Here is a 17,196-nt window from a genome sequence, read left to right as displayed (position 1 = left end):
TATCTTGCACGTCAGGGACAAGCATTCCGAGGTCATGATGAGAGTGAGTCCAGTGATAACCGTGGCAATTTTCGTGAATTACTCAATGTATTTTCCCGCTACGATAGTGTGCTGAAAATGCATTTGGAAAAAATTGCCACAGTTAAAGCCACCAAGACAAGGCCCCAGGTGTCACTGCTTTCCAACAGAAGTCAAAATGACATCATTGCAGCACTAGGAACTTACATCAGGAAGGAGATACAACGTGAAATAAAAGAGGCTGAAATGTATTCCATTCTACTTGATGAAACCTCTGATGTTTCACACAAAGAGCAAGTGTCATTTGTTGTGCGATATTTTCATCATATGCAAATAAAGGAGAGATTCATCGAAGTGTGCAATGTTGATACAACTACAGGCCAGGAGCTGGAGAATACAGTGTTCTTGCTTCTGCAAAAGAATGGCCTAGAGATGAAGAACATGTATGGTCAAGGCTATGATGGAGCAGCCAACATGAGTGGCATGTATAAAGGTCTCCAAGCTAGAATCCGTGCACACAATGAGAAGGCCCTCTATGTGCACTGCAAAGCCCATTGCCTCAATTTGGTACTAGTGGAGGCATCAAAGTCCAGCAAGCATTTTGTGACATTTTTCAACTTGGTGGAGAAATTGTATGCCTTTTGCTCAGGCTCCCCAAAGCGTCATGCTGCCTTGGTCAAATTTCAGGAGTCTCTCTTTCCTGGACAACGTGTTATGGAGCTCCAGCAGCTGTCAGATACTCGATGGGCTTGCAGGGAAAAAGCACTGAAGGCACTTCAGAGAAATTTGAAAGCCATTTTGATGCTCCTTGATGACATCAGTGACAGTGACCCACCTAACCTGGCCCAAGGTGATGCTCAGATGTACAGAAATGCCATTAATTTTATGTTCATTCTCTGCATGGAAATCACCACACCAGTATTCGAAGTCACTGCTTTGGCATCAGATTCTCTGCAGGAAGAAGGGTTGGACCATTCCACTGCCTACAAGGTAATTGATGGTGTGCTTCACACATTGCAAACCATGAGGTCTGAGGAGAAATTTGGAGAGATATTTAGATGTGCATCAGAGAAGGCAGAGAGTTTCAACATTCCAGTACCTACCGTGGTGCCTGGTCAGGAGAGAAAGCGGAAAGTTCCAGTGCGTTTCCAACACAGCACCACAGTGTCTCAAGTAGGTGCTCAGTTTGAGTCAGTGGAGGCATATTTCAGGAGTGGTGTATATTTCACCTTTCTGGACATCATGACTGGGGAACTGAACAGGAGGTTCAAAGGGGACAATACTAGAAGCCCAACGGCCAGAATCATTCAGTCCTTCCAGCCCTTAACTGTGCATGCTAACTGGGTAGGCCCACCAAACCCAGAAGCCATTGAAGCTGTCCACATCCTCTGTGAATTCTATGGAGAAGATGAGGACCAGCTCAAAACAGAATTAAAGGTCTTCCACTCCAGCTTTAATTCAAAAGACCTCAGAGAAATATTTCTGATACTGAGGGAAAACAATGGCCAGCTGATCTTTCCTGCCTTTGTCAAAATGATTCAGATCTACGCAACACTACCAGTGACAACTGCGACAGTTGAAAGATCCTTTTCAAAGCTAAAAATAATCAAAAATAAACTAAGAGGTTTGTGTGGAGAAGAAAGGTTGTCTGATCTCCTCTTGTTGGCCATTGAGAAAGATGTGGAGATCAATTACAACGAGGTCATCAACATCTACAAAGACATGGCACCAAGAAGGATGCTTCTTTAGAGCAGTACACTCCATTTAATGGACACTTGAGAATATGTATGTATATAGTTTAGAGTTGGATACAGATTTTATCTTTTTGTGGTGTGATTTTTGATTTTTAGAGAATGTTTTGAAATAAAAGTCAAATTGCATTTAACCTGTGCGATTTTTTTATTATAAAAAGAAAAGGTTTTCCACATATGCAAAAAGTGCCCTTTTTCCCCCCTGGAGCACTTGCCCCCCAAAATGTCTGTGCACGCCACTGACTGAAGTAGTGATGGTGTTTAATCAGTGTGAGACTGTTTCACTGGTCCAAGCAGAGATTTACATAAATGAGCTTTTATGAGTTCTTATATTATCTGATCAGGCCGTTTGCTCCTGTTAAAGAGAAATGTGCATCGAACGTTGTGGGTATTCATGAGTCTAACAGTTTAAACCTGTGTGTGACGTTGTGTCCTTGAACGGCCCTGACAGACGGCTGTAGTCCATAATATTAATGTTTCCTGCTGACTGAAATAAGCAGCTGAGCTCTGTGAGGGCAGAGCTGCTGCTAACAGGTGAGTCTGTTACCTGGACTGGACTGAGTGAGCTGCTGTGTCACAGCTTTATCAGTGACACACTCAGCATGTGTGTGTGTGATATGTCACAGTGCTTGAAACACACATGAAAATATATTAAAGGTTGAATCTTTGTTCTTTTGGTTTGTGGAACAAAAATCAGCAACGAAGAAACGTTAGCGTAAAACTTGGTGTAGAAGTGCAACAAATGTAAGCCGGCTCATTTGATGGTGTGAAGCTTGAAAAGGATTTGCGCACCTACATCATTATTTACGGTTTAAATTGTGCTGCCTTCAGGTGCGCCTGGTAAATTCAGGAATCTCTACTCCAAACCACAGCAGTTAGTCAGTTAGTTAGTCACACAGTCAGTTAGCTTTGTATAAACACACGTGTTAGAAATGTTCTTCAATCAGCTCTTTTTACTCTCATTTCACAGCCAGTACTTTTTTACTTTTACTTGAGTAAAGAGGCTGAATTAGTACCTGGAGTATTTTTAACAGTAGTACTTCTACTTCAGTACAGACTGTGTGTACTTTTACCACCTGTGTCTGAGACCTCCTTCAGGGTCCACCTGAAGCTCTCAAGCTGTGTCCCAATTCAGGGTCTGCACGCTTGAAGTACACATTTTAAGTGCGGTTACGTCACCGCCACACGACGACGGCTGTCCCAATCGAAGTGTACTTCAAATGCAATACTCCAAATGCGCCGTCGATTTCCCCAAATATCAAGCGTGGTCCGGTGCACGCTTCGTGGTCCCATATATCCCACAATTCATAGCGCGGCGGTGGGTGTGGATAATTTTGCTGCAAAATACGGCAGGGAATACGGAAGGGATCGGCCGAAGAGGTTTTTTTTTTTTCCAAACTTTATTGAACTTATAAAGCGAACAGTCAGTCATTCCAGTTCAGTTTGTACAGTAGACATACAAGGCAAATAAGAGTAACAATATACAGCACAATGAAATAAGAAGGATAAATAAATAAAGGATAAAAAAGGGAAAAAAAGGGGGGAATGTGACAGACTTCATAACAACTTTGTACTTGAAAGTTGTGACAGCTCATTCGTTAAACATTTCTGGATGAACTTCAATCAATGAGAAACCTTTTATATTGGAAGTTAATTTAAGAGAGTTTAAGTAATATTCAATTTCAATCAAAAACAAATTAAATGATGGGGTTGAGTTTTGAAATTTACATTTATGTATGTGGAATTTCCCTAATAAGATGGAGCGGCCGAAGAGTGAACTGTCAAAAGTACTGAATATGACGTCACTTATTTATGTGCGAATGTTTAATAATTAAAGTCAGTCATATATCCACAAACACAACACGCTGAAAGTCAGTGATATATGTATGTGTATGATATATGTATGTGTATGATATATGTATGTGTATGATATATGTATATGTATGATATATGTATATGTATGATATATGTATATGTATGATATATGTATGTGTATGATATATGTATATGTATGATATATGTATGTGTATGATATATGTATATGTATGATATATGTATATGTATGATATATGTATATGTATGATATATGTATGTGTATGATATATGTATATGTATGATATATGTATGTGTATGATATATGTATGTGTATGATATATGTATATGTATGATATATGTATGTGTATGATATATGTATATGTATGATATATGTATATGTATGATATATGTATATGTATGATATATGTATGTGTATGATATATGTATGTGTATGATATATGTATGTGTATGATATATGTATATGTATGATATATGTATATGTATGATATATGTATGTGTATGATATATGTATGTGTATGATATATGTATGTGTATGATATATGTATATGTATGATATATGTATATGTATGATATATGTATATGTATGATATATGTATGTGTATGATATATGTATGTGTATGATATATGTATGTGTATGATATATGTATATGTATGATATATGTATATGTATGATATATGTATGTGTATGATATATGTATATGTATGATATATGTATGTGTATGATATATGTATGTGTATGATATATGTATGTGTATGATATATGTATGTGTATGATATATGTATATGTATGATATATGTATGTGTATGATATATGTATATGTATGATATATGTATGTGTATGATATATGTATATGTATGATATATGTATATGTATGATATATGTATAGCCTTTGAATTGGGACAGCCTTCGTCGCGTCGCTCTGATGTAATCGGCCTTAAAATGCGGCCTTTAAGGCTGCAGACCCTGAATTGGGATTAATTGAATAACTTATTTAAGGTCTGGGCAAAAATCACCTCCACGGGAGAGTTCTAAGAATAAAACCACTGCTGACCAAGAACACCACAAAGGCTCATCTCACATTTGCCATAAAACATGTAGTTTATCCCCGAGGTAAGGAACGCCAGGACTGCCATAATGAATCAATTAAATACACCATATTTAATTACATAAATATTTACAACACATGTAATTAATTAATTATTGACAGTTTTAATTAATTATTGACATATTTAATTAATTAATAACACATTTAAATAATTATTGACTGTTTTAATTAATTATTTAATGATTTATTTATTTAAGTACTTGTACTTGATTATGCCCCGGAGATACAACGAAGAAGAAAAGAATATGCGGCAGCAAAGAAGGTGCTTAAGGGCTTCCTCTCTTTGCTCTTTAAATGCTTTGCTTCTTTTTTTGATTTTTATGCTGATTTTTTCTCTTTTTTGCGTATGAGCTTACCTGCGATAGCTTCTGGACACTTATAGATCATCAGGACTAAAGTGTTCTTAACAGAAACAGCAACATTTTTATAGTTACCTTATCCTCAACGCAGGCATCTGTTTAAAGCAAATGGATTTAATTTTAACAAGTCAGGGGTGAAACTGTTCACCTCCAACTTGTTTTATTCCATACGTCATCCATCTGTGCTTGGTGCCAAGGCTGAGATAAACGAGGAGTTATCTCATAAAGAGGAACAAACAGTACTCCAAGAACAGACAAAGCCCAGCAGAAACCTTGAGGAGGAGCTCCATCTGCCCCCACCCGGGAAGAGCCTCAGAAAGGAGAGACATCTGAGGCAAGAAGAGGGGTCCCTATTTGCCTCCAACTCTCTCAACAACACCAACGACCAGGACCAGGACCAGGGACCACGATCTTCCCCAGCCCCCCAAACCCCTGACAGGCCATCACCCTCCTCCCCCTCCCTTTCTCCCTCCTCCCCACACCTGAAATTCACTGAGGAGATGATGGAGCGGGTCAATGCTGGGCTCAGATCTACCCCCCGTCCCAATCCCTTTTTGTCCCCCATAAACCCCCCACCAGAGCGGCCAAAGGTTCGCCATCGAGCCCCACCCTCAACAGAGCAATCGAAGTCACATTGCCCAGCCTCGCCCCCCTTAGTTCCTCTTCATGCCCTGTCTCCGCAGTCTGATGCGTGATGTGTGAAGGGTCCGGGCTGTGAGGATTATGGCAGTGATGACTTTTCCCAGGAGAAGCTGGGACCCTGTTTACTAGAAGGTTTTAAAATCTCTGTACTTTTAGGTGACAGGAGACATGTGGCCTGGTCAAAACACAGAGAGCTGCACTCTAAAAGATCTTTAAACATAGTAAACATACCTTGTGTGCCACAGACTGCTCCCAAACACGAGGGGACAAGTAATGCCTCTAAAACACTTAAGTTGGCTTTATTAAACGTTAGATCTTTAGCTGGGAAAACATTTTTAATTAATGATTTAATCACTGAGCACAGCCTTGATTTTATGTTTTTAACTGAAACTTGGTTGGACCAAAGTAACAGTGGAGCTGTTCTCATCGAGACGACCCCTCCTAACTACAGTTTTATCAGTGAGGTCAGGGCGAGCAGGAGAGGAGGGGGGGTCGCTGTCTTATTTAATGAATCATTTCAATGTAAGCAGCTATCTCCTGGAAGTTTTCAGTCTTTTGAATATGTGGCTTTACAGCTGAAGGCCCCATCCAAAGTTGTGTTTCTTAATGTTTACAGGCCTCCCAAATACTGCACAGACTTTTTTAATGACCTCAGTGAACTGCTGTCTGTGATCTGTGTTGATTTTGACTGTGTAATTATTGTTGGGGATTTTAACATCCATGTGGACAACCCTCAGGACAAAGGGACTAAAGACCTGAGTAACACTCTGGGCAACTTTGGGCTGACTCAGCATGTAACAGAGGCCACACATAATAGAGGACACACTCTTGACCTACTGATCTCCAAAGGCCTGAGCATTTCAAAGGTTACTGTGTCTGATGTGGGCCTGTCTGATCATTACTGTGTTTTCTTTGAAAGTAAAATCTCAGCCCACACAAATATATCAACAACAGTGATCACAAAACGGTGTATAACTGAAGACAGTAGTGAGATCTTTAACCAGGTCTTCCCATTAACACCTGACCTGTCCAGAGGGTCAGTCAATGAGCTCGTCAATAGCTTCAATGCTAACATGTTAAATGTAATGGACACTATTCCTCCCATTAAGGTGAAGGTTATCTCTGGAAGGAAAAAGTCTCCATGGAGAAACTCCACACTGGTGAAAAATGAAAAAAGAGAGTGTAGGAAAGCTGAGCGCAGATGGAGAAAAACAAACCTCCAGGTTCATTATGACATCTATAAAGAGAAACTTCACAATTATAATTTACAACTGAGGAGTGCAAGGAGGTCCTACTTCTCTGACATCATCACTAAAAACAGCCATAATGCTCGGGTCTTATTTTCTACAGTTGACAGGCTAACAAACCCTCCTGTGTCAGTGGCAGCTGAACTTCATTCGACCATGGCCTGCAATGACTTTGCCAAATTCTTCACTGAAAAAATCCAGAAGATTAGACAAGCAGTTAGTACATCAACAGCAGATCCAGGATATGTACTGTGTCCACCAAAAAACTGTTTAAACACCATGAAACAGTTTCAACCTATTAACAGCAAAGACCTGGAGGACATCTTAGGTCAACTGAACTCCTCCTCCTGCTGTTTAGATGTCCTGCCAACAAGTTTTTTCAAAAAGGTCTCAAAGACTTTAGAGTCAGACCTGTTACAGATCGTCAACTTTTCTTTATTATCAGGTGTGTTTCCAGAACCACTAAAAACTGCTGTAATCAAACCTATACTGAAAAAGGACAATCTTGACAAGACACAAATGAACAACTACAGGCCGATCTCAAATCTCCCGTTTTTAAGTAAGATCATTGAAAAAGCAGTTTCCCAACAGTTCAGTTACTTCTTAAAACAGAATAATTGCTACGATGCCTTCCAGTCAGGTTTTAGACAGAACCACAGCACTGAAACCGCTCTGACCAAAGTGTTTAATGACATATGTCTGAATACAGACAGTGGAAAAATGTCAGTCTTAGTTTTACTGGATCTCAGTGCAGCATTTGATACAGTTGACCACAACATATTACTCAAACGACTGGAGAACTGGACAGGTCTTTCAGGAACTGTACTAAACTGGTTCAAGACATACTTAGAAAACAGGAAATAGTTTGTATCAATAGGTAACTTCACATCTGAGCAGACAAGCATCACATGTGGAGTTCCCCAAGGTTCCATCTTGGGACCCTTTCTGTTTAACATTTACATGCTCCCACTGGCACAGATTATAAACAACAACAAAATAAACTATCACAGCTATGCAGATGACACACAAATATATATCACAATGTCACCAGGAGACCGAGGCCCTGTACAGGCTCTTGGTAAATGCATTGAGGAAATCAATGACTGGTTGTGCCACAATTTTCTCCAGCTAAACAAAAACAAAACTGAGGTAATAGTCTTTGGCGCTAAAGAAAAACGATTACAGGTCACCAGAGAACTTCAATCTATACATCTAAAAACCACAAACCAGGTGAGAAATTTGGGTGTAGTGATGGATGCAGACCTAAACTTAGAAAAACACATTAAGACAATAACAAAGTTGCAGACTGGGATTTTTAATCAAATTAAAAGTTTTTAAGCATACCTGAGACCAGAAGTTTTGGTCTAAACTGACTGATAAATCTGCTTCCCACTTTGCAATAGGAAGGGATATTGATTCATCTAATTTAGAAAGTGTTCTATATATTTTAGATAATAATTTGGGGGATTTAAGAGTAAGGAAATGTGCCACACTTGGTGGTGTTTGTAATTCAACTTGACTGAGGTTAAATTTCTTTTTTATAATGGATTTAATTTGTTGATATTCTAAAAAAAATTTCTTGTTGATCCCATATTGTGCAACTAGTCTGTCAAATGGGATCAAAATACTACATAGAGTGCACTATACAGGTCATCGGATGTTCAAGATGGGCTTTACATCTTCCAACAACTGCTCACACTGTCAAGGCAATACACCAGACAATTACATCCACGCTCTTTGGTTCTGTCCACCAGTTCAGAAGTTTTGGCGCGAGATATGTGAAGACTTATCGAAGTGTCTGAAATGTAACATTCCAACTTCCCCCTTAGTGTGTTTGTTGGGCAGCTTAGATAATGTCACTTCAGAAAAGAATATCGCCCATATGGTTTTCACTGCCCTATGCATAGCCAAGAAAACTGTCCTCATGAACTGGAAAAATAAAAATAATCTTAATTCTAACCAATATAGAAATTATCTATTAGATTACATTAGTCTTGATACAGCCTCTGCCACCACATCAGGTCAATTGCTCTGGGCTCCTTTGATCGGCTCCATCACCTAGTGGGGGTGGGGGGTCATAGTTTGGTCCCACCTTCAATGTTGTGATTGGTGTGGGGGCAGGGACAGACTTAGGGCGTCGGGGGGTTCCCCGGAAGCATCTTCCTTGGGGGGCTCAACCCGGGGTAGCGGTCACGTCCGGTTGGGGGCTCTTTTCTGACCATTTCCTCGTGGCTGCGTGCAGCGAGGCTAGGGGAGGGTCTGTGATGATGGACGTGGGTTACTGGCCTGGTAGCCTGTCTGCCCCTGGGTGGGTCCGGGATGGGCGTGGGGGTCTGGGGGCGCTCCATCTCTGGGCCGGGGCCCTGGCTGGGCCTCGGGGCCTTGGGTCCTGGTTTGTGTGTTGCCGGGGTTGTGGGCGGGTGGGTGCATGGGAGCCCATCCCTGGCGCAGGGTGCCGCCGGTGTGTCGAGTCGCCTGTGGGGCTCTTCAACCGGTGGGGGAGATTGTTACACCTTGCAGAAGCTTTCCTCCCCTCAGGAACTCTCTGCAGGAGGGGGAGATACAGGAGAGGTGGAGGAAGATCTCAGCCTGGGTGTTTATTGTCTTATGTAGTCTGGATGATGAGTGGATGGTGGGGTGGGTGCAGTTTTCTCTGTGGTGGGGTTGGGTGGACTGTCCCGGGCTCTGTGGGGCCGGGGGGCGCTGCTGCACTGGGCCCCGGTCTGGATGGGCCTGGGCCCCCTTTTCCCTGGCGGGTCGCGGAGTGTGGGAGTGCCTACTGGGGTCAGCGGGGGAGCTGGCCCCAGGGAGGGGTCACTGCCCCTCCCTTCCTTCCCTCCCCATCTCCAGCCGCCTCCCTCCTCCCGCTCCACCACAACCACCCACACATGCAGGGCCTTGGAGTAGGGGTATGTCACCAGGATGCAGAGGAGGCTACCCCCCCCCCCCCCCCCCCTGTCCCCTTCTGGCTGCCTCTGCCTCAATTTTATCCCACAACTTAGACATTCACATTACTCACACCCTCATTACACATACATATAGGATCTTGGGGGTGGGCACAATACACGGAGTCCAAGTTACCATCAGGGTGTACACCTCACCCCTGGCATCGTTGCCCACCTCTCAATTTTAAATACACGTAGACATTGAGGGCTAGCAGGAGGGACTATGCGCTTACCTGCTGCTCTCTGGCAGGTAGCTCCATGCCCTCCTGGGTTTTAATTGCACCTTAGAACACACATGCATCAACACTACAATGAGCGGGTGGAGGGAGGTTTGGAGTCTTCTCTCACCCCCGTTCTCTGCGGCCTGCTGGAGCGGGGGGGCTAGGAGGAGTTGGCCGTCCGGCTGCGGTCTGGGGTGTGGGGCCTCCCTGCTGCTGCGGAGTCGGGGCGGTCTGCCTCTCCCCACCGCAGGGAAAAGGGTAACACCACCTGGGTCTGGGTGCAGTTCCCCCCTCCAGGGGCAGGGGTACCTAGACCCGGTTTGTAGAGTACGCTTGGGGAGTGTGATCGCGTATACAGTGTCTCTTTATGTCTGTCTCCACGTCGGTTGAGTGTGAAGTGCACATGAGAGCATGAGGGTGGGAATGGATGTTTGTATCTATATGTCAGGTTGGGTATCAGACGCCACCTCTCTGGGGACATCTCGGGCCTTCCAAGGTTTGGAGGCCTATCTCCACCCACCACCACTTCCCCTGCCGGTGGCGGACTCCCTCAGGTGTCGGTGCGTTGGTGGTTCTTTGTATCTGGGGGTGGGCGTCCGGGTACACACCGGCTCACTCCTTGGCGGCCGCTTATTGGGGCTCGCTCGGGCCATTTCGGAGGTGGGGTGCCCCCGGCCTCTCGGCCTGGGGCTCGGTCACTCAGGCACAGCTGGCTGCCGGCGGAGCTCACGGGCGCATCACTGCAACTCCCCCTGGCTTCTGCTCCGCGGCTGCTGAGTGAGCCCTCATCTGGGACTCTCCTTAGCTCTTACTGGGACAGTGGCGCAGCTGCCCCTCTGTGGGTCTTCCTTGGTCTCTTGTGTTCTGGGGGCCTCTGGATGTCTGGAGTTTTGATCTCCTCCATACCTGCTTGATACCATAAAGGACAGGGCTGTGGCTCCCCACACTCCCTAGCAGATCGTTACATGGAGAAACCTTAGGAATGCAAGCATGCTGATCCACACAGGTATGCACACAGGTGTACGCATGGGTATTCACAGACGTGGACTAAAGCTTTCTCGGCTGCTGCCTCAAAGCACACTGTGCGCTGTCTATCTTGCGTGCTGAACAATATCGTCTATTATTTAGTAACTATTGATATCTATGACTAGCTAGTTTATTGTGATGGTGCTTTTTTTTCTATTATTATGTTGCTCTTTGTTGTTTGCTGTCTCCTCTGTTTGTTTTTTTATTTTTTTTTCTCCATACAGGTGATCCAGGAGTTTTTTTTTGTTGTTTGTTTTTTTTTTTTTTTTCTCTCTTCCCCCCCTTCTCACCGTCTCTTCTCCCCTTTGGTTTTCTTTCTTTCTCTCCCCCTCTTTCTTTCATTCTTTCCCCCGTCCTATTAAAAAAAAAAAAAAAAAAAGGAAATAATTACGCATATAAATAAGGACTCATAATCAGTTTAAACTGGAATTCATCAAACAGTGAGGTGCATTCAGATTTGGTTCACTGTCACACACTAATATGTTGTGAAACACTATGAACTTTGACAACAAGATTGCAGCTCCATGCAGACATTTTACCACACCTGTGTGTTTGCCACTTTTATTCTTCTACATAACATTAAAAATATCTGAATATTGCATTACATAATAGCAACTTTGAAATATATTCAGGAATAAAAAAATGAAAACCTGTAGCAATAGTCGCCATTTCGGATATCACCACAAAGCTTTTTAAAAACTTTTCTAAATGGACACCGGCGTATTTTTAAGTATGCGTGTATATCAATGTCTGTCCTAGTGTTTTTTGTCCTTCAGTGTCTGTGTTCATGTATATAAATGCAAGTGTATGAGCCTAGCAAAAGACTGACAAGGTTAAACCTGTTCAAAGCTCTTTTTTCCCCCGCTTCGGCTTACAGCGATGCTGCAGCGAGATTCTGTCATAGACAAACCTCTGTGGGATTCCATTCAATACTACTGTACATCTTTAGGTACAAAGCTGCGGGCTGCATTGGCTCCAGGTAACATAAACGCTCCCTTCAAGCCACCGCGTATCTGCCCATGAAAATTCTCTAAAGGGGTTTAAGCATTTACGCAGAAACACTATCAGGCACTGCCGAAAATTCAGCTTACCCTGTTGAATAGGGACTTCAAAGAGAATTGCAAAATACCTTTCCACCGCTACATTTCTCCCCACTCTTTTTCCTCACTCTCTCCATGTGTGTCTTCCTGCTTCTTTTCATTTTATATTTCCAAACACAAGCTGCTGCATGATGTAAAATGTATTATCAGCCATATATTTCCTCTTTAAATGAATAATAACAATAATCTCTGAGTAATTTCTTTTTTATACAGCTCCATTTTAAATAGGGCAAAGCAAGCAAGCTTATATACAGCTGCGGGTAAACAACGCCAAGCAATTATGAACGTGTGGATTAGGCCTCTACTCTATGTTGTGCGATAAGGAGAAACAGCTGCTACTATCCAGGTAACAGCACATATTGACTGTCAATGAAGGATAAACTACTGTGCAGCTGCACATTTACTTCCTTCGCACACACTGCGGCCACACTGCACCCCCCACACACACAGACACGCGGACAGAAACATACAAATAAATCTGAAGCCATACACGCAGACACACATTTCGCACACGCTCTCTGTGCGTAAGAACTGCACAGAATTGAATATAATAAAAGTATAAGCCTATTTACGTAGTGTGGAGCTTTAAATGCAAAACAATATGATGCATAAACCCAGTGTGATTTAATGTAAGAGATAATAAATGGCTTCATAATGAGCAATAAAAATGGTCTTTAAGCAGTTTACTGCTTAGTTCACACTTATAATTAATCTGGGTTCCATGTGTGCATATAAAGTGGATATAAAACTCTGCCTAACTGTGCAAGTTAAGCGGCAAGCAAAAGAGAAAAATTACTGCTGGTAAACATCTGCAACATGATTCAGCTTTAGCCCCTAGCAAAAAAAAAGAAAAAAAGAAAAAAAAAAAAAAAAGACAATAACAAAGTCAGCTTACTATCACCTCAAGAATATTTCAAGGATAAAAGTTCTGATGTCTCAACAGGACCTGGAAAAACTAGTCCATGCATTCATCTTTAGTAGGCTTGATTACTGTAACAGCATCTTTACAGGTCTACCTAAAAAATCAGTCAGACAACTACAGCTCATTCAGAACTCTGCTGCTCGAGTCCTCACTAAGACCAAAAAAGTGGACCACATCAGTCCAGCTCTGAGGTCTTTACACTGGCTGCCTGTCCGTCAGAGGATAGACTTTAAAGTTCTGATGCTGGTCTATAAAGCTCTGAATGGTTTAGGACCAAAATACATCAGTGACCTCCTGACCCAGTATGAACCTTCCAGATCCCTCAGGTCATCTGGATCCGGTCTTTTATCAGTTCCCAGAGTCAGAACCAGACACGGAGAAGCTGCATTAAGCTTTTATGCTCCTTTATGCTCCACCGAGGGCCCGGTGGCGCCAGTGTCCGGCAGCCTCGCCTCTGTCAGTGCGTCCCAGGGCGGCTGTGGCAACAATGTAGCTGCCATCACCTGTGTGTGAATGGGTGTGTGAATGGGTGGATGACAGGTTGTGTAAAGCGCTTTGGGGTTCTTAGGGACTAGAAAAGCGCTATACAAATACAGGCCATTTATATCTGGAACAAACTCCCAGAAAGCCTCAGATCAGCTGAAACACTCAGTTTATTTAAATCCAGGTTGAAGACTCACCTGTTCTCAGCTGCATTTGAATAAAACAGCAAATCCGCACTTTTAAGCTTAAATTTTAAATTTAAATTTTAACTACTGATTTTATCTACTGTTCTGATTTTTATCTACTGTTTTTTTAAATCAATTTTAAATCGTGCTTTTTATTTGTTTTTGTTTTTTAATGTCTCTGTAAAGCACTTTGAATCACCTTGTTGTTGAATTGTGCTATATAAATAAACTTGCTTTGCCTTGCCTTATTGTATATGCACCTGATTGTTGTTGGAACACTTTAAAGTATTTGTACAGATAATACCTGAGTTTACTTTTGCTTCATTTCATGTAAAGCTTGTATAGATTTGGTGTTTGGAAAGATCTTGGACATGAACAGTTTCTCTAAGTTCTAAAAATGATTCATTAAACATGTTTGTGGCTTTCACAGTAAAAATCAGACTTTTCTACTGTCAGCTGGGAGGACTTCAGTGAGCCTCCAAACATGGCTGTTGCTTAGTTTTCCACACATCTATACACATCTGTATGTTTCAGCTTTGTCCTTCAGTCACAACATGGTTCATCTTAACTTCCTGCTTCTATCGTGGTTAAAGCTGATGAATCCTGTGGACATCAAACACTGATGGTGTTACTGGAGCTGAGTGAAGTTTGATAGCTTTATGATCCACATTGTGACACATGGCAGCTGTCAGAGCAGAACACAGGAAGTCAGCAGGTGTGTTTCAATTCAGCCTCTGCTTCCTCTGAAGGTCCATGACATCACAGCGAGGCCACGAAGGCCGTCCAGACTCCCAGGCTCCCACAAACGTGTCCTTCTTCTCCCTGGATTTGAATGACAGGTGGGCCCACCCTATCCCAAGATGCATTGCAGCGTGGTGTTGGAACATATATTTGGGTCCAGAGATGGAGCAGCGCTCTCTCTGAGTCTCTGAGGCTGTTTTCTGTTTGAGTCTGGCTTCAGTCTAATTTAGCAGCTGTGACATCAGAGATTGTAGGGGAGGAACAGCCACGCCCACAGGTGAGTTTCCCACCCAGAAACAGAGTGTGGACATCACCTCTGTCTGCGCTGTGTTGGTCACAAGCTTTGTTCTGGGCTTTTAAGTGGAGGCTGGAGCTTGTGAGTGATGGAAGCTGAGAGCTGTGTTTGCACATGCTCAGTGTGACAGGATGTTGGCTGCTGTGTTTGCACATGCTCAGTGTGACATGATGTTGGCTGCTGTGTTTGCACATGCTCAGTGTGACAGGATGTTGGCTGCTGTGAAAGCTGAATGCTCTCTGGTAGTGATGATATACATTAGGATGACTGTGCTAGCTCTCTGTCAGAGTACCAGGGCCTCACTTTGACCACATGACTCTCAGTACACAGCATGATGTGCGCTGTAAACAGGAAGCAGAGGAGCAGGACTGAGGTAAACCTCTAAGGGATCAAACTGAGACTGAGCTCCAGATGTTTCCACATGTTTCTGCTCTGCATGTGTTTGATGATTATTTCAGGTATAGATGATGGAATATGACCAGTCTGATGTCAGCCTGCTTCTCTGACAGCGCCTCGCCTCTCTGTGCTGCCCCCTGCTGGCTCTGATCATTACTGACTGAGTCCTTGCTGCCACTTTATTAGGTACAGCTTGCTAACACAGGCTCAGACCTGCTTTGCCTTCAGAGCTGCTTTAAATCTTCATGGCTCAGATTCAGCAAGGTGCTGGAAACATCCCTCAGAGTCATGTGATCAGTAAAGTGCATCCACATAAACAGGATATATAATAATAATAATAATAATAATAATAATAATAATCAAATGCTGATTTTTTCAGCCCTTTGTCTGGGTGCTAATCCAGCTGTGTGTGTTTGTGATGACAGTAAATAAATGTCAGACTTACAGCTCCTGCTTTACTGCATTAAAGTGATCAGATGAGTTCAGCACTTTGACATGGAAGCAGGAAATGACAAATGTAGCACAGCAGCAGCGTTTAACACGTCTGAGCTGGAAACAGAAACTCTGGTATGAACATCATTCATAGAACAGCTTCCAGCCTCTTTTGTTCGGCTAAAGTCTCGTTGGATTTGCATTTAAAGATGCAAAGAGACTGAAGTGGATAGGGTCAGGAGGTCAAAGGTTAGAGCTCCTGTGGGTCTGAGGGCGGCCTCACGCTGGAGAAGGATGAAGGAGTCTGACCTGATCCAGTGTTGGACATGAACACATCAGCACTGCTGTCAGTGAGCCTAACGACAGCCGTTAGCATCATTTCCTGTCACTGTGGTGGTTACAGTGACATCATGCAGTTTGTGCTTTGGCCTCCAGAGGGCGACAAATCAGCACAGACAGAGAGCTCCATTCAAACTTTGCTGCCATCAGGAATAATGCTTCAAATATAATCATCAGTGTTTGAGCAGTTATGATATCAGGGACAATCTAGACATGTGTGACAATACTGAACATGTCACATGACACACCTTAAACATCATGTGATCCACTCTCAGTCTGCACTTTCAGTCATGACTTCAACAGGTTGAAATGAGCTTTGAACAAACATCAGTTTAGTGCTGAAATATTCAAACGCTGCAGGAAGAAGAACAACAAAGTGATGACGGATGTTTGTGTTTCAAACAGGAAAACCGGCAGAAATAAATCACGACCTGCCAACAATATGGGAGTTTCTGAGGTGCACCTGAACGCAGCACACAGTGTTTCGATGCTCGTGAGTGTCCTCAAACGCCTCTCTGTAGTGATGGGCAGATGAAGCTTCATGAAGCACTGAAGCTTTCCATCCAATTGGTTCACCCCAGCGCAAAGCTCCTTGAAGCTTCATTTGCTCTAGCAGGACACCTACTGGACGTAAAAATATTAGTTGGCATGAATTTGAAGAGTGTGGCCTTTTGCACACAGCCTGTAAATGTCAACAACAAAAGGAGTGTGTAAAACATGTATATTGTAGTGATGCCGTATACTGTGTATATTTATAGTGGCAGTATGGGAAATGATTATTTGGAAATGCTTAAAATGGAAATGATCATTTACTGTGAGGTGAGGTGTGGTTGGGGTGTGGACAGTGGTTGTGCTTTTGTAACGTTGAGGTATGGACAGCTACACACTGAGGCCTCAGTCCTGCCTGTTCACATTTTATTCTGTAAAAACTACATTTTCACTGCTTTTATGACCTTTTTAGTGGGGAGAACATAGCTAGGATTTAATGATTTAACAAATCTTTTGAATCCTTTGTCCTCCACAATGCTAAATGGCTGGGAGTCTTCAATCACCATGGTAACCAGGTCTTCATCTATTTGAGATTGTTCTCCTGAGGAAAGACAATAAAGACAAAGCACAAATATAAATATCACATACGTAACTTATAACAGT

The 17,196-nt window shown here is 42.7% G+C and overlaps 1 protein-coding gene across 1 annotated transcript; it reads left to right on the top strand.

Annotated features, from left to right (window-relative positions):
* Positions 1–345: 345 nt before the first annotated feature.
* LOC146712167 (zinc finger MYM-type protein 1-like) lies at positions 346–1,767 on the top strand. The gene has a single exon (XM_085452834.1). The coding sequence runs from the start codon at positions 346–348 to the stop codon at positions 1,765–1,767; it is 1,422 nt and encodes a 473-aa protein (XP_085308960.1).
* The last annotated feature ends 15,429 nt before the right edge of the window (positions 1,768–17,196 follow it).

The sequence above is a fragment of the Copadichromis virginalis genome, linkage group LG3 (assembly GCF_057382275.1).
Source record: "Copadichromis virginalis isolate Kocher_CV1m ecotype Utaka linkage group LG3, C_Virginalis_male_GT1.1, whole genome shotgun sequence".
NCBI lineage: Eukaryota > Metazoa > Chordata > Actinopteri > Cichliformes > Cichlidae > Copadichromis > Copadichromis virginalis.
Note: the sequence above shows the minus strand (reverse complement) of the source record. Positions and strands in the feature narration are given on the sequence as shown.

Coding starts and splice junctions, on each gene's coding strand:
- LOC146712167 (XM_085452834.1), top strand. CDS start 346: ATGCAAATAAAGGAGAGATTCATCGAAGTGTGCAATGTTGATACAACT.